Genomic DNA, 16873 nt, shown 5'->3' on the forward strand with positions numbered 1-16873 from the left:
TGGAAGGGTCTGACTCTGTATATGCTATATCAGCAGCGCTACGCCGATTAGAAACACTTAAAGCTGAAGATTGCCTGCTGTAGTTAAACCAACAATCAAGGGATCATATAAAGAACTTGAATGAGATTCAGCGAACTTTTTATCCTATGTTGTCGTAGGCCCCTAGAAGTAGGCTTCTAGAATTACTCCACCTTCCATGTGAGTTCTGGTTTGAGATCTTTGGTGAGAACCTTGGAAGTATTCTATGTACCATTAGTGCCATATTGGAATTTAAGGATTTATGCTCTATGGGCAAAGAGTTTATAGTAGTTTACCAAGGTGATGCAAGGTTGAGAACATCCAACTTGGATTAGATAACATCATTGGATGGGATGATGGAAAACAATTGATCCGATCCCTATGGTATCATGAATCATGAATTAATGGTGTGAATAGCCGATCTCCCAATCAATTTCTCCGAGTTTTGATGTAAGATCTGGACATCTGGAGATACTTGGTACTACTATGTACTTTTGTAAAGAACCACCGGACAATAATTCACTCATCGGCATTTCGGTTACGAAAGAGAGTATATCAGGCTACTCTGGATTCTCTGCATCATCCCGTCCCTGCATAAATGGTGCGACTTCGGAAATTCGTTCGGTGATACGGTCTGGCCTTCTCTTTTTGGAAGATCCGACCGATCACCACCAAAAAATCCCCTCCAAGGCTCGAAGATGGCAAGTGAGTTAAGTAACTCAAGACACGCGGCCCTCCCTGTTTTCGCAAAGGGACTCCTGATTCGTGAATGATCGTCGTACTAATTCCCGCTTTGACATCAGTTGGTGGGTCTCATATTCTTCAGGTTCGGACCTTGTTGCCTCTCAACCCTGTAACCAGCCATGCAATGCCAAGTATACGCGTTCACTTCTCCTCAATGTGGATTCGGTCTTGGATGCTTATGACGGGGAAAATTGATATGATTGATCCCCTCAATCTGATTATCCTGGGTTTTCGGACCTTGGCGCCGTCCACCCGAGGTTTTATTCACGATATGCAGGTACGAAGTTGAGTACCTATCGGTGCCCAGGTGGTTTCGAACGGAAATACTATGCCCGTCTTGGCAAGTATCATCATGGATGATGCGTAAGGTCCTTCCCTTCTTGTGGGGAGCTCAAGTTTGTTGCTGCTCAGGTGGTAGTGAGCCAGATATTGGTTGACTCGGATCAGTAAACCTCCAGGACTGAATGCGTACACCTGGGCATATATAAACCGGGAGATCGTCCGCGATGAATATTTTAATCCAAGATCGTCTTCAACCAATTTCCTCAGTCTCCTCGCTCTGTGTCTTGAGACCAATCTAGCGAGATGACCTCCTTCGTTACCAAGGGTCTTACTGCCCTGGCACTCGGTGCTGCTGTCGCCGAGGCCCAGCTTTGGGATGAGGTTATCGATACTCACCTGGGACCTGTTAAGGGCTTCAAGTACTTCAACCAATCGACTCTGGAGACTTACTTCAACCGCTCTGAATCCAATGTCACCGCGTACCTGGGTATTCCTTTCGCAGCAGACACTGCCTACCAGAACCGTTGGAAGCCCCCTCAGCCTCGCGAGTCCTGGACTGAAACTTTCGACGCTTCGACATGGGGCTACGCCTGTCCTAGCGGCTCCAACTCTAACATCAGCGAGGACTGTCTCAACTTGAACATCTGGACCAATGCTGGTACTGCAGATGCTAAGCTCCCTGTCATGCTCTGGAACCAGGGCTCTGACGAGACTAGTGATAACACCTGGTGGTACGGTGGTGGTATGGCTTTGAAGGATGTCATTCTGGTCTCTTTCAACCGTCGTGATGATGCTTTTGGCTACCTCGCTCATCCTGAGCTCAATGCTGAGGGTCTCGCAGCTACCGGTCACAACACTTCTGGAAACTACGGTGTCCTTGATCAGCTGGAGGTCTTGAAGTGGATCCAGAAGAACATTGCCAACTTCGGTGGTGACCCTGACCGCGTTGTTGTCGCTGGTCAGTCTTTCGGCTCTTCCCAGACCTACCACGCCGTGAACAGCCCTCTCTTCTCCGGATACTTCCATGGTGCTATCTCTGAGTCCGGAATCCGCTGGCCCAACGATCCTATGCTTGCTGGTCTTGCCACTTCTTACAACAACATGTCGGCTGCGATCTTCCACGGTGTCAACTACACCACCTTCCACAACGCCTCTTCTATCTCCGAGCTCCGTGAGAAGTCAATGGAGGACCTTTTGATTGGCTCTCAGGACCGCGTCAACGGTACTTGGATCTGGTGGGTGACTGCTATTTCCGCCATGTACCCTCTGATCTTCAAGCCTGTGCTGGACGACTACGTTCTGCCCGAGAAATACATCATGTCGCTGGAGAATGGACCCGCCAACGATGTTCCCGTCATCACCGGTAACACCAAGGATGAGTCCGGTGCCTCGCCGACTAACGACTACACTTTGGAGGAGTACAAGTACTACTGCACCCTAAAGTACGGCGATCTTGCCGACCGCTACTTCAGCCTTTACAGCAGCCAGAACAACCGCACCCTCGCCAACGAAGCCTGGAACGCCGCCGCCCGTGATATGTCCGTTGTCGGTTCGTGGGCTTACGGTACTGCCTGGTACAAGGCTGCTTCCGCTGATTTCTACACCTACTACTGGACCCACGCTCCTCCCGGCCAGGACCAGGGTGCTTTCCACCAGTCAGAGATCATGTACGCCCTGAACGCTCTCTACGCTAACACCGAGACCTACCCCTTCACTGCTATCGACTACGAGATCCAGGAGAAGATGTCCTCTTACTGGGCTAACTTCGCCAAGACCCTTAACCCCAACAAGGGTGGCTCGTACCACGGCAGTGGCAAGCTGCCTCAATGGACTCCCAACGATGCTAACGGCACTCATGTTGTGATGGAGCTGGGTGATGCCTTTGAGAATGTGCCCATTGCTCGCTCTGATGAGTATGTCGACTTCATCATGGACTACTACGGCGAGCAGATTTCCTACTAGAGGTTTAACATTTTGGGGAGGTTGAGCATGTTGGACAACTGTGTTTTTCATTTATCCCGATCATGTTCAAATATTGATCTGTATAGCCATCAATGTGCTTTTATCTTCATTATACTATCCTTCTTGATATTTCATCACTATGCACATATGATAGATATCTAATCGATGTACATGAGACTCGGATCTCCATATCTTCATTCAAATCTTGGTAGAAAACTTTGAAGCTGAATGAACATTTAACTTGAATATGTTGTACCACCTGAATATTCCTTAGAAATGGAGAAGATCATCGCATTAAAATGTCTATTATGTTCCACAAATGCCAACATGAATCATTTTCCCATTTCCACCCTTGGATCATCTCAGCTCACATGCAGATGTGTTGTCAACATGCCCACTTGCCAATCACATCACATAAATTCAAGTTTTCCGCATAAACATTTGCAGACATGCATAGGTACCACAGAGTACTACTGATATTTTTGCTTTTGCTCAGATCTACTTCCAAAACTCACCTATCAGATTCCCCCACCATAACCCCACAGCTTCAAGCTGAACGCACGTTCCTCCACCCGGATTATCGAACACCAGAAGTATATCACATGTAGTACAAAGAAAGATTTAAGGGACCTCGTGCGCATAAGTGTAACTCAGACTCGAATAGCCTCCGCTTTGCTTTTTCTTTTCTAGATCTTTCTTTTCCCTTCGAGTCTATGGATTTTTGCTTTGTTGTCATTACTCCGTATTAACTCCGTACTACTACGGAGTAGTCTTCAGCTGCATATTCAGCTAGCCAGTCCATGACCCATCATACGCAGAATTCATGCATCAGGCGCCCCCGGGGCCGTATCTGCATGAATATCGTCATGGTAACCCCACATGACCTCTCCCACCTGGCAGATTGCTTGAGTACTTATAAGCATTCATTCGCCTCCAGTGGCTGCCCATTTACTCAAGTGCCGAGTAAATGATAACACTTGCAACGGCGTGACGAGATAAACCTATCTATCAACTCGCCACTATCTGAATCTTGGATACTTCCACCTGCCAGTACTAGTAGTAGGTTTTTGGATATATAAATACCATCGTCTGGCACTTCGAGTACAGGCAGGACTTTCAAGCGCTTCAAGTTCAAGCTGAAAACACATCCATCCATCATCCATCAATCTCAAGATCTTCGGAGCACCAGCTTCAGGCGAGACTCATCACGAACCCTTGAGACGAAAGCCCAAGCGAGCATCAGTGTTTAGCTGGATAAGCTTCTACCTGCACATACAGATCCCGGCACTTCAGAACAACTTCAAGTTGAAAAAACCGGAAACTTCAAACTTGAAGTGCAGGAAATCGAAAACAAAAACCGAAACTCTCGATTCAGTCCAGAAATAGTAATCGCCATGTCTCTATCATCAACTCTGGCCTCTACACTGGCAGCTGACCAGTCTCCCACTCGTACGACCCCAGGCTCTATAAAGAGAGCCACCGGCACAAGCGTTCCTAGTACCACGCATGGTACAACATGGACTCAGGGCATTGTGACATCGTTATGGAATTTCTTTGCTGAACCGTCGGAGAGTGAGAGTGAGGCTGATGCTCTCGGGGCATGGGTTGGGGTGAGGAAGGGAAGGAAGAGATGCCAGTCTGTTGGTGAGATGCGGTGATTTAATCCAATTTTCAAGATTGGGATATACCATGCAGACGATGACTCTGTACTTACGAAATATTTGAAATGAACTTGATACGAAAATGTGACAAGATTGAAGCTTGGAAGAAAATAATCCTTAATGTGGTATAGATACATGGGCAGATAGACAATGCCATAAAGTTGTATAAGTACAAGTACAATTCTTCATTCCGAAGGAATGAGACGCTTAAAGACAAAACAGAAAAGGGTTATACAGCTCATTACGAGCACGCGACAGAAAGGAATACCCCTCGGTAAAGGACTTAAGCCTCAACACGAGTGGGAATCTTGACTGTGCCGCGCTTGCGGTCATTGGTAGGCACACCATAGCGGCGACCAGGAGCCCAGGGGGCACGACCATCCTGGCCTACAGTCTGCTCGCTAAAGACGGCATCCTTGATACGGAAGTCAAAGCGTCCGCCTTCAGGCTCAACATGCTTAATGCTGTCCTCACGACGGGAGCGGGCCTTCTCACGGAGCTTCTCCTCATTCTTCTCCTGGCGTTCGAGACGCTGAGCGTGACGCTCACCGACAGCACGGCGCTCGGTAGGGAATGCGGCGCGATCGCGATCAAGTTGAACCAGCTGCGGGTGGGGAATACGCACATCCGCAGGCTGGAGCACTTGGCGTGCGTTATCGCCCTTACCAACCCACTCGATCGAGCCGGGCTTCTCGAAGACAACATCGGCAAGGTCGGAGGGGTGAGCGAACTCGTCTTTACGCGAGTGCTCCAGGGCTGGGGCAGCAGAGAATACGCGACCAGCGTCAACACGAGTAAATGAGCGGGATTCGGGGACAGGGTAGAAGATCTGTGCACCGGTAGTAGGGTGGGCAGGGAGGTCATTAATGGGCTCGTGATAGGTTTGGCGCTCATTAGGATCGGCGAGCTGTGTAACCGGAATCATTTCATGGACGGCACGAGCGTATGGCTTTGCCATAGGTTTACCCTAATCGGTTTCTGTTAGCTATGTCGCCGAGAAACAAGATTTTGAGAGTCATGATAATGAATAGGATGACAGCAATTATTTCAGTCAAGGGAAAGTTTCTAACCAGTCAAGCAAAGCTTGTGTCTTCAAGACTAATCGATTTTTTCTTGTCTCATCATATTGCGTCGGGGGAGTGCAAGTGGGTGACAGAGGGAGAGAAATAGATTCAAAGGGATGATCATACCTGTGCTTGTTGTCTTCGCTCGAGTTCTACCAATCGTACGACAGCACCAACTCGTCGCATGTCAATGCCTAGTTGGACACTGACAGCACGAATACTCTTCTTTTGTTCCACAACTAGCTCGTAAACTTTGTTGCGGAGGTCTTCGCTAAGAACACTCTCGCTAATGAAATTTCGGTTGTTTGGGAACGGCTTCGCCGGACCAGCTTCAAAGTCTCGAACACCCTTCAAATAATTGGTTTCATTGGGAATGTGGTGCTTGTAGGCAGCTCCTTCGGTGTTAAGCCATTCAAACATTTGCCGACGAAGCTTGGTCTGTGAAGCTGCCGTAGCAGAGAATTGACGGGAAAGGGATTGTGAGGAGGGACATAACGGAGAGAATGATGAAGAGGAGGAGGATGTGGAGGAGGAGAGATAGGGGAGGATGGTGTTGGACACACGTCCAGTCTGTATCCTGGGCGCCATCTGGGTAGAGAGGGCTAATGCCCAAAAAATTAAGTAAAGAAGGGGATTTATGGAGAAGATAAAGCAATTGAACAATATTCCACTACGGCAACGGCCATTAACAGCCTGCTGCTAGAATGGGATAAAGGTTGAGGGTATTGGGGGGATGTTGAGGTGTATGTGTTGTGGCAGGGAAGAAACTTTTCCGCGCGGAAAGGTTGGCGTGTGGTCACGTGGTTTGTTCAGTATGGTGGAGCCTCTCAACCGGACCACCCTCAATGTTCCGTGTAGGGCATCATGTAGCTTCAGTTGATGAAGGAGATACGTATCCCAGAGGGGAACTCGTGGGGATAAATAGTACAGATATCATAGGCAAGGTTTGCCTCTATACTACTAGAATACACAGTCACTTCCAAGGTTACAAACATTTGAATCAAGATAGTTGCAAAAGGTTCATTTGTGTATCAAGTACAGATTGAAGCAAATGTATCAGTATCAGATCCACCAGCAAGGCAGAGAAACGAGTGAGTCAATAAAGGCACAACGAATACCAATAAAGAGATAAAAGACACGCCGCATTTCTTCGTCTTATCCCAGGCATAAAAATCATAGAACACAGCCATTAGACCATTGAAGCAGACATGATTCCTCTCAATTCGAAGCAATCCGCCCCAAGAAAAGGAAAGAGGCATAAAAGCATAGAACACATAAGAGAAATAGTGGCAATGCAAGCGAGACAGGCTTCAGCAAAATCCATGAATGCGAATGTTAAGCGAAAACAAAAAAAAAATAGCCGTACGCCTTGATCTTTTCCTCTGCTTGAAGGACGATGTATGGTTATAGCCGGAGAGAAACGCCCGCGATAATGCGTAGTCGACAACTGAAGTCGAGAGTACGGCATTCCGTAGCTCATACCATGCAGTGAGAGATATTAAGGTGAGGAGGCAAAGAAAAGCCGCATAAGACACCATCTTTGATACTTGAAATAGGGGAAGGCGAATCAGGTGCAACAAAATAATAGCAAAATCCATTCCAGTTGACACATGAAGATGCATAGTTGTAGAAATGGAGAAACAAAATTTCAATCAGCTGATAAAAAGGGGAATCACGGTCAAATAAAGCTGACGGTTTTTTTTAGGCAGGTCATAACACTGAATACACGGTGGATGACGAAGTACCTAAGGCCGTGCAGGAGAATAGAAAGGATGAAAAGTCAAATATGAGCAGTCCCAATAATAAAAACAAAAACTAAGCAACAGAAGGGTATGAGGGTGGAGTGATGAAGAACGCAAAATGGTGGACAGAAGCAGACACGATGTGTGGTGCCCACATAATAAAGAGACAATAAGAATACAAGCTGAACAATGACCTGAAATGCAAATCCTCCCAAGGGGAAATAATGAATGTGAAAAGAAAAGAGCGCCCGAGTCCCCATGCAATACAACAAAACGAAGAAGACAGCCAACGCACATGAAAAAATAGAGGGATTAAATCAGAGGAAAAGAAAGAATGAAAAGCAGAGTCCCGAATCAATACTCCCGAGAGGTATGCAGCCGCCGAATGCTGATCTAGCTCGCGAAAATGAAAAGGAACCCCCCCAATACGCCGATACCCCAGTTCATTCATCAAAACATGCCGGACATCATCTCGAAAAGGAAAGCGTGGGCGTGCCCTTTAACGACCCATCATGTAGTCAGGGTAGAAGGAATTGAAGCCATTCATGTTTGGGCCTGCATTATTGGTGGCCGCGTTCCCAGGAGGTGGAGACATCATCATTGAATTAGCTCCATTGGCTCGTATTCCTAGACCGGAGTTATGGCTGAACTGAGAGTTGTTCATCATGGGGTGGGCATTTCCCTGGCCGTGGATGTTGTTGCCATTGCGCATCGGCATGGGCATGGCAAGACCCGGTGGTGCTGCGAGGCCTGGGGGAGGTCCAGTCACCGAAGAAAACATATGACTCGGCATGCCACCTAGACTGCTGCCTCCAGGAACTCCACCGGGGCCGGAAAGTGGGTTGGTAGAAGTCATACTGCCAGGTTGACCAGAGCGCACACCAAGAGGATTTTTAGAGAAACTGAGACGAATGCCAGTTTTGACACTGTTGGACAATTTGTAACCGTATAGTTCGTTAAGGGCCTTGCTCGCCATCGCGACTTCATCAAATTCCACAAAACACATTGGTCCATTCTGCTTGTTGCGGAAGCAGAGTCGCTTGTAACCGCGCTGCTTGGAAAACAGGGCCTTGAGCTCCTCTTCCGAAGTGTCGGGCGGCAAATTTCCAACGTATAGCGTATTGCAAGGTGGGTTGAGGTCATTAGGGTTGGCAGCTGGCAAGCTATGGCGAGGCGTGTGTTGACTACCATAGGGGTAGCCATGGCCGTGATTCACATTATTAGAGTAGGCAGATGATGGGCCGCTTCCACTCATACGGGGACCGGGACCACCAGAAGCGTAATTAGGTAAAGGAGGCGACATATTGGTCGAAAGAGAAAGGCTACCGAAACGACCAGTTGGGATCTGGGGGGTTTGTCGAACGGCGTCCAACAGAGACTGAGTGGCCATTCTCCGCATAACCCACAGGGTCCTTCAGCAATTCTCCAGTCTCCTCATCAGGATCCTCATCGATCATCGACTTTCCAGTGATGCGTGGCAAATCGCCAACACCGTTTCCGATCGGGGATTGTGGTGAGAATAGGTTGTGGAGACGCGACCCAGACTCCGATGCTGAAGGCAACCCTTCACCGATCACCGCAGATGGGTTTGTAGCTGACAGTCTCTCCAAACTCTGGAAAGTTCCATTGAACCGGGATGATTGACGCGACAAAGGACCGTTCGAGGGGACACCACCAAGCAAGCCACGCGTCGCGGTATGATCGATCGTGTTTCGACGCGCATTCGAGAGGTTGGATCCGACAGGGCCAGGGTACATCTCAACCACCATGTTCGCATCGTTCTTAGAGTTGGGCTTGCCATCCAGGAGAGCACGGGCCTCTTCAGCTGCGGGCAAAGTGTTGAAGCGCGCGATCGCACTCAAAAATCCATCATCTTCAGGGAGATCTGAAGTCACGAAATCGGCATCCACAAAGTCCTTAGCGAAAAGCAGCATACTGCGAAGAGCTTCACGGCTAGTATTCCTGGGCAATTTGCGCATCAAGATCATTCCACCACTGGACGCGCGCCCCAGGCCATTTAGGCCCTGGAGGTTGCGATCGGTATCCCCGAGGCGCATTCCGCTATCAAAGGAGGAAGAAGGACCGAGAGGCGAAGAAAAGGGGTAGGTAAAAGTAGGGCCTAAAGATGTTGGCGCTTGCGAGACAGTCGGGCTATACACGTCGGTGGACATCGCATGCTGAGCCGTCGCGGGCGCTTGGGAGAGGGTCTGTTGTGTCGGCGAAGAACCAGAAGATACGGACTCTGTGCGCTGAGTTGTTCCGAAAGAGCCGGGACTCGTTCGAGTGGACTGATTCGAGCTGCCGCTCATCCCTCACAAAATTTGAAATTTTTTAGGAAGTCGAGAAGTCGCGACACACGAGGGTTAGCCCGCGGGAAAGAGGAAAAAAAACAGGAGTCGCTGTGAGGAGCGATATTGCAGCGCGCGAATTATGCGACCAGGACAGCTAATGCGCGTATGAAATGAATGGGCGAGACGAGCGATTCAATCGATAAGTCGAGGTAACCGGGATGTTCGCTCCTCATCGGATCTGCGACAGTGGCGCGCGCGGAATTTCGAGTCACTCTCACACACAGTATCACAACGGGGGATAGATCAAGGTCGGAATCCGTCTCTTCAAGATGGAAGGGGGAAAGGGAAAAAAGGAAGGTTGGAGAATAGAGAATGATGGATGCAAAAGGATGGGGGAGAAGGATAGAGATGGAGGGGGGGGAAAAGAAAGGTGGAAGGGGGAGAAGGGGGGGAAAAGAAAAGAGTCCGGAACGGTCGAGTGCAAGAGCCAGGTGCCAGATCCATGGATCTGCTCTCACGACGCGACTTGACGGGGGAAACATGTACAGTACAGGGGGAAGGAACCTATTCTTAGTAAGTGGGGTATATATTTAAGTCAAGTACTATCCTCATAAATTACAATACCTCGTCATATAATTACATAGAGGTGCCCTGGAACCTGGCCGCTTGCAGAACGTGGGCGTGGGTAAAGTGCGTGCCCCGTACATTGTGGAATGTCCCTCGGGTTTATTCCTTTTTTCTTTTCTTTTTTCTTTTTTTTCTCTTTTTCTCTTTTTTGGTTAAATTCCTGTTCTTGATGTGGAAAATCTCCAAGAGCAGTTGCTTTTTTGGAAATTGATTTGATATCGGAAAACTGGGGGGTTTGTTCTAGAAACACGCAGGTGGATGGAGTCATGCGGCTTGCCGTACAATCTCATATATCACCATACTCCTATTTTAGTATTAGATATTAAGATTGATGAAATTGTCTTTCTAACTCTATCTATAGATGATTCTACTATAATATTAGATCAAATAATGGGAGATCTCGCTTTGTATTCTCCAAGAACCTGGTCCCCAGTCATTTAAATGTTTCATCAAATAATAAAGAACTGGAGTAACAGACATCTGGACTCTGGAGTAAGCAGAATATGGAGTTACCCCCGGTCGCAAGCCCGTCAGCACGGACTACTACGGCACTTAAACGGGCTTGCAGCTCGCCTCAAATGAAATAGACCTAACATAATCTGCACATGTGCTAGCTAATAGCTAATAGCTAGCTATTGAGCTACCGAGCTACCTGCAGTAAGAATACTACATAAGACATAAGACTCGAGCTCTGCCTAATTTATTCAGTACTTTTGTCATTAAACTATTTTGAACACGTCTAAGCCTTCCGAAATCAGAGATACCTGACTCTCGGCTTACCTGGTTCGTATACGGCTATGTGAAAGTACAGTAGAGAAACAAAAGAACATTTCATTATGAATGGATCTTTAGAAAAAGTGAAAGCCAGATTTAATTTATATTATCAAATATGAAAGAGAAAATTAATATAAAATAATATATTGAAAAAAACAGAACATATAGAGTTTCCAGTTCTACATGTAAACCCCATAATCATTCACATTCCTGGAGTAAAAATGTCCAGGCACCAGTTGACCTTTTTTTCATTGACACGGGGCAAAGTAGGACAAAGAGCCCAACGAAGCACTTGTCAGCCCCAATCCATGGAATTTTCAAACTCAAAACATGGCGATCCTCCAGGGCAGCTGACCAATTGCCACAGGTTCAGCCCGGATACACAACCGGATTGGCTAACACCAAGAAATGGCTTGGGCTTATCGAGCGCCGCTGGTTCGTATGGTTGGGCCGTGGAGAGAAGAGGCGTCTTCGGGGGACAGAAGCCTGGCACCCGATATGGGCTAGCCTATTCTCTCATATGTGTCTGCGTGCCTGGGTTGAAGCGTATTTTGGGATGCGGCGTGGAAGGACCGGTCATAGGCGCGTCACTGTGTATGGGTCATGGATCGCGCGTTAAATCGGACCCATGGAGGAACAAACTCCTATACACTTCTAAAGTTTGCGTTTAACTAATGTACGTACTTTCGAATCGAGGATGTGATCGGCAGAATAAAAAATTGCCGGTTATCATGTGGGAGGTTGTATTCCTCCCATGCTTATTTGCGCGGGGACGCTCTCGCATAATAGATATACATAGTCAATGGTATACATAGTACTCCGTGCATCGATCAAGTGGGGGATTAATTTGTCCCCCTCAACGGGCTTTTTCCAAAAAAAAAATAGCCCAACTCGCAAGAAACGCCTCAAATGCCAGAATCAAAGAGAAAGAGAGAAGAGTACAGGTCGGAGCCAGTAATAACTGGCCTCAGTGAGACAGCTACCTGAGCTACTAGTTATGACCACAGTATTATCTGGGTACTTTCACTAGAGGGCTTGATAGGCAATCTCAATCAAGATAAGGTGGTAGTTATGCCTTGTGGAAAGTGGTGGGCTTAGGTTCAACGAGGCCGGCCTAGAATAACCATCCAGTTAGCAAACCTATCAAATGAACTCGTCGGAGCGAGATCCCTGCGAAGTAGACTGGAAGGGATTTGAAAATGACATTCAAATCAATGCAATCGCCTTCAATCCGCTCCACAATTGATTCGTTCGACCGCGATGCATCTATGGCCACATACCATGCTCATCAGCTTCCAAACTGGGTCACTGGGCTGCGCACCAACACCCAGCCAGTACTTCGCACGCGAACGGTCCAGCGCAATCTCTTTGTAAGGGCGTAGGTTGGCATTTTCGCTAGAAAAGGTCGCCGCACGCTTCGGGATGGGGTTGTAGGTGCCGATAACCTCGAGGGGCTTGGAGCCACGCGCAGAGCTGGACTGATGTTAGTACTAATCCAGAGAAATGACATGCATATCGTATTTCCGAAAATAAAGCGCCATTAATTGGGATAAATGCGTCGATAGAATCGAGTGTTGAATCAACGGAACGACGGGAAGAAAAAGTAGTCACACGTACCGAGCCTGGGCCACGACGATGTTGTAAAAAGGGTCGTGCTTGTTGCCGAAGCGCGCCAATCGAATTCGGACAACCATTATGTCGGATGTGAGATGTGTTCGCAATTAATGGGATCTGGACTCGACTCAATTGCGTGAAATGGGCTCCGCAAAAGTTCAAGGAGAGACGGAAGAAAAGATAGTCCGATATAACCCGATATGGATTAGCGTCGGCGGGGGATGATGCAATGCGGATGTATACTGAGGACCTTGACCTTACTCCAAAGCTGCCAGTGACCTAACAGAGGGTTTAAGAGAATATCTGGCCACCAAAACATCCAATTTAGATGCTCCTACTGACCTGGCTCTATACTGTCGCTGCATGTTTCGCTCTGCTCTAGCGAGAAGCTTCTCACTCTCCGCTTGTCAACGCTACACCAAAGCAACCACAATGACTTTAAAGGTATGTTTACGACAAGGCCACCCTCTGTCTTAAGCTAATGAAGTTTCTTTTTAGGCAATCTCGGCAAAAGATGCCGCCTCCCTTGATAAAGATCTCATGGAAATGGGCGGCTGGTCCCTGGACCAGCTCATGGAGCTAGCAGGGCTCTCAGTGTCACAAGCTGGTCAATTGCACTACTCGAGGTCTATAAAGCGCACAAGCTGACATGAGATCACAGTCTGGAAAGTTCACCCACTTAGCGCCGGCAAGAATGTGCTCGTTGTATGTGGACCAGGTAACAACGGTACGACAACCTAATCAAAGACTTGATACCATGCCCACTGCCCAGTCTAACAAATCAAAAGGTGGTGATGGACTCGTCGCAGCTCGACATCTCGCTCAATATGGATACAACTCATCCGTCTATTATCCCAAAGAAGGAAAAAATGAACTATATCAGGTAAAACTACCACTGGCAGCGGAAGGAACAAAACTCTAGCCTTCTAAAACTAACTATATATACCAGCGCCTGAAAACTCAACTGCATAACCTCTCCGTCCCCTTCATAACAGATTTCCCAACCGCCTTGAAAGAATCGCATTTCCTCGTTGATGCCATCTTCGGATTTTCGTTCGGTGGACCCTTGAGAGATCCATTCCCTTCTATCATCTCCCAGATTGAAACGTCCTCTACCCCCGTTTTAAGTGTTGATGCGCCCAGTTCATGGGATATCCAGAGTGGACCACCGAAAGAGGGTCCGGGTGCTAAGTTTATGCCGCAGGCCTTGATTAGCTTGACAGCCCCGAAACCCTGTGTCAAATTTTATCGGGGAAGGCATTTTATTGGAGGTCGGTTCTTGTCCAAGGATATCACGGATAAATATGGCTTGAGTTTACCACCATATCCTGGAATTGAACAAGTTCTGGAAGTGGAGGTTGATGCGGAGGGGAGACTTTAGATTATCTATGATTGACCTGGTCAGATTGAGTCGATGAAGAAATGCGAACCATGATTTTGATATTCAATGGCCCTTGTACATGTATTCTGAGTTTGAGAAACCCATACTAACGTTGAGACCGCCGGCAAATAGGGAAGCTTCAATGGTGCCACATGTAGTCTCTAGCAAGTTCCAAGGTTGCCATTCCGGTGCTACTGGCCTCTTATATGGATGTTGTAATTTCAAAACCTAGATGTTTTCAATACAATCAATTTTCTCCAACTTGAAAGAGATTTCTATTTCCCGCACAGGGAATTATGTAGTGGTTATGAACCTATCCTTTTCCTAGGTACCTCTTCTAGCATGTTTAAATGAGCCTGGGCTTCTTTGATGAGAATCTTACGAGCATTGCGTACGATCGGGTCGCTATCTGGCTCAATACCATCTGCTTTGAGCATCACTTGAGCAAGAATTGTCTCGCTCAGCCTCCTGTACTCGAAGTCTCGCTTCCCGATATCCGATAGTGGGTTACTCCTAAATTCCTCGCAAAGAGGGGTCATATCACGACGGAGATAGATAGTCAAAGCACTGACTTGCTCCATTAGTGTACGTAATACTTTCAAGTTTGGCGGTAAAGGCGTACGTGCGTTGGGAGCTCGCGTGGGTGACGTGTGTCGTGATGGATGGGTGGGAGGTAACTGTGTTTCATCTTCACCTGGAGGAGATTGAGATGTTCTGACTTTTCTCTTGTCTTTTGACTGAAACGGAGCCCGAGGTGCATCGTCGCTTGAATCGTCGCTACCGACGATGCGCGTTGTATCGACCTTCACCTCGGAGACGACACATAACACTTCTGAATGCTGTTTGAGCCTGGCAGCTTTACAAGATTGTTTGTCATCTCTAAGCAGGTTTCCTTTATACAGCAATCGAATGGAGTCGGGAGACTCGACTTTTAGTAGCTTTGCAGCGTCAATTCTCAGTTGACCGACGGTGAGATCCCCGTCATCAATGGAATATGCACAGTAATGGAGTGGATAGATCGTTGCACGGTGTCGAAGGGCGATAACATCGGGTTCATCATAATCATGCTCATCCTCATTTTCGCCAAGAGCTTCCCGATCTGCAGGTCGCTGTTCTGGCTCTTTAATCATGTTTGACTCTATGAGTTCATCCTCATCGGAATTTTCATTGGAGGAATTTCGAGGTTCGTTGTCATCTTCTTCGGATCGTGGCAATGCAAAAAGCGCCAATTCCTCCAGGTGTCGACCGATATGTCTTTCAAGCTCTTTCCCCGATGAAACGGATGACAGACAGAGTGGGCAGCTCATATTCTCAGCTGCACCGCCAGATATTGAATGCTCGTTCTGTAAATGACAGAACCACTCTCGGCGGCTCTCATACAGTCGATGGGGCATTGGGCAATTAGGAAAAACACACAGATATGGCAGCAAATCATTGAAAACATGACGAGTCCACGCCTTTCGGTTTGATATTGTTATAATCAAAAAGCAATAAGGGCATTCAAATGAAGCTCCATCTGCAGCATCTTTTGGGGGAGGCGGTAGTACCATTCCCTCAGACCCGTGTAGTATGGTTTGAGCATACGAAGTTTGTGAGGCCACAGTTTGCAATTCTCAGTCACCCTTCGCTACAAGAGGAATTTCCACGAATTCGGTTGCAACTGTATCGGATAGCTTGTTTGATTGTCCATCATCGATTGCCTTGTCAAGACCCTGACCAAGCTTGGCGGGATGACGCTCACGGTATCGCATGACGGCTCGACGCTGTGAAATTGCGAGTCCAAGACGATTGAGTACATCTTCTTTCGCTTCTGGGTGTTTTGCAGTAACATGTTGCCGATCAAAATGTTCATAGAAAACCGCATCCGACCTTTTTGTACCAATGAGACGATCGTGTTGAGCTGGCATTCGGATGGTCATCGACATCTGAAACAGATTGTTGATGGTATCTCGTAAGGCATGATATATAGACTGTATCTCTGTTTTGGGTTCATCATCTTCATCGCCACTCAGGTCCAAAAAATTGTCTTCCTCAAGTGAAATGTGCAGAACATCATGGACATCTTCTGTAAGTCTCTGCAGTCGCTGAAGAAGGCGGATCATTTGCTTTTTGATATGAGATGCATCTCGTAATCGATAGTCTAGCGACGATTTACCAGTTTGAGGCGCCCCAATATTTGCAGCCCAAACTCGCAGGCGGCCCAGTTCATCTTTCCATAGCGCTTGCGGTACTTCTGATTCGAAGGACGACAAGTCTTTGGTCACAAGCTGGTTTAAATTTCGAAGACACCGGATGACGACAGGCGAGATATTTATTACTGAATCTGTCTTTGTGGCTAGCACATGTTGCTTGTCTCTCTCAATGGATTGGTCGTTTGAATTCACTGGCTCAGTGGTCAAGGTCTCATCGTGCGATGGTTTGAAAGCAGCCTTCAAATGTTCCGTAAACCTTGCGAGGATGAAGTTTTGCATATTTCATATTCTTTGATATATTTTCACAATCCGAATTCACTCTCATAAACTTTGGATGGGGATGTGTTTTTCAAGTTGCTCTGTCAGGCCAAGCGCTGGAAGTTGAGTTCGAGTTGCACGATGTAAGAATACTAGTTCGGGGCTGCTTATAGTACATTTACTTAGGTATTTAGCTACCCCTCAGTGCTTACACAGTATGGCCTCTGGGGTTTACTCACCTCTCAACAATATATGTTTTGATT

General features: G+C 47.4%; 8 protein-coding genes across 8 annotated transcripts; 3 read left to right on the plus strand and 5 right to left on the minus strand.

Moving 5' to 3' along the window:
- Window positions 1–1347: 1347 nt before the first annotated feature.
- Window positions 1348–3006, plus strand: N7483_000772 (carboxylesterase; the record flags this gene model as incomplete). Its single annotated transcript, XM_057084210.1, has 1 exon — window positions 1348–3006. The coding sequence occupies one exon, from the start codon at window positions 1348–1350 to the stop codon at window positions 3004–3006; it is 1659 nt and encodes a 552-aa protein (XP_056950359.1).
- A 1394-nt stretch (window positions 3007–4400) lies between these two features.
- Window positions 4401–4664, plus strand: N7483_000773 (uncharacterized protein; the record flags this gene model as incomplete). The annotated part of the gene is made up of 1 exon (XM_057084211.1): window positions 4401–4664. One exon carries the CDS (start codon window positions 4401–4403, stop codon window positions 4662–4664), a length of 264 nt encoding a protein of 87 aa, XP_056950360.1.
- A 286-nt stretch (window positions 4665–4950) lies between these two features.
- On the minus strand, window positions 4951–6319 carry N7483_000774 (mitochondrial 37S ribosomal protein mS45; the record flags this gene model as incomplete). Its single annotated transcript, XM_057084212.1, has 2 exons — window positions 4951–5634; window positions 5858–6319. 2 exons carry the CDS (start codon window positions 6317–6319, stop codon window positions 4951–4953), a joined length of 1146 nt encoding a protein of 381 aa, XP_056950361.1.
- Window positions 6320–7972: 1653 nt separating this feature from the next.
- Window positions 7973–9782, minus strand: N7483_000775 (uncharacterized protein; the record flags this gene model as incomplete). The annotated part of the gene is made up of 2 exons (XM_057084213.1): window positions 7973–8818; window positions 8880–9782. The coding sequence occupies 2 exons, from the start codon at window positions 9780–9782 to the stop codon at window positions 7973–7975; spliced, it is 1749 nt and encodes a 582-aa protein (XP_056950362.1).
- A 2452-nt stretch (window positions 9783–12234) lies between these two features.
- N7483_000776 (mitochondrial 37S ribosomal protein bS16m) lies at window positions 12235–12859 on the minus strand (the record flags this gene model as incomplete). The annotated part of the gene is made up of 3 exons (XM_057084214.1): window positions 12235–12279; window positions 12446–12638; window positions 12783–12859. 3 exons carry the CDS (start codon window positions 12857–12859, stop codon window positions 12235–12237), a joined length of 315 nt encoding a protein of 104 aa, XP_056950363.1.
- A 352-nt stretch (window positions 12860–13211) lies between these two features.
- N7483_000777 (NADHX epimerase) lies at window positions 13212–14160 on the plus strand (the record flags this gene model as incomplete). Its single annotated transcript, XM_057084215.1, has 5 exons — window positions 13212–13223; window positions 13278–13386; window positions 13441–13506; window positions 13568–13662; window positions 13729–14160. The coding sequence occupies 5 exons, from the start codon at window positions 13212–13214 to the stop codon at window positions 14158–14160; spliced, it is 714 nt and encodes a 237-aa protein (XP_056950364.1).
- A 305-nt stretch (window positions 14161–14465) lies between these two features.
- N7483_000778 (uncharacterized protein) lies at window positions 14466–15554 on the minus strand (the record flags this gene model as incomplete). Its single annotated transcript, XM_057084216.1, has 1 exon — window positions 14466–15554. One exon carries the CDS (start codon window positions 15552–15554, stop codon window positions 14466–14468), a length of 1089 nt encoding a protein of 362 aa, XP_056950365.1.
- A 219-nt stretch (window positions 15555–15773) lies between these two features.
- N7483_000779 (uncharacterized protein) lies at window positions 15774–16631 on the minus strand (the record flags this gene model as incomplete). Its single annotated transcript, XM_057084217.1, has 1 exon — window positions 15774–16631. One exon carries the CDS (start codon window positions 16629–16631, stop codon window positions 15774–15776), a length of 858 nt encoding a protein of 285 aa, XP_056950366.1.
- Window positions 16632–16873: the final 242 nt, after the last annotated feature.

This window comes from Penicillium malachiteum (assembly GCF_028827825.1).
Source record: "Penicillium malachiteum strain IBT 17515 chromosome Unknown utg000001l:1.0-8184562.0:1.0-8186909.0, whole genome shotgun sequence".
Classification (NCBI taxonomy): domain Eukaryota; kingdom Fungi; phylum Ascomycota; class Eurotiomycetes; order Eurotiales; family Aspergillaceae; genus Penicillium; species Penicillium malachiteum.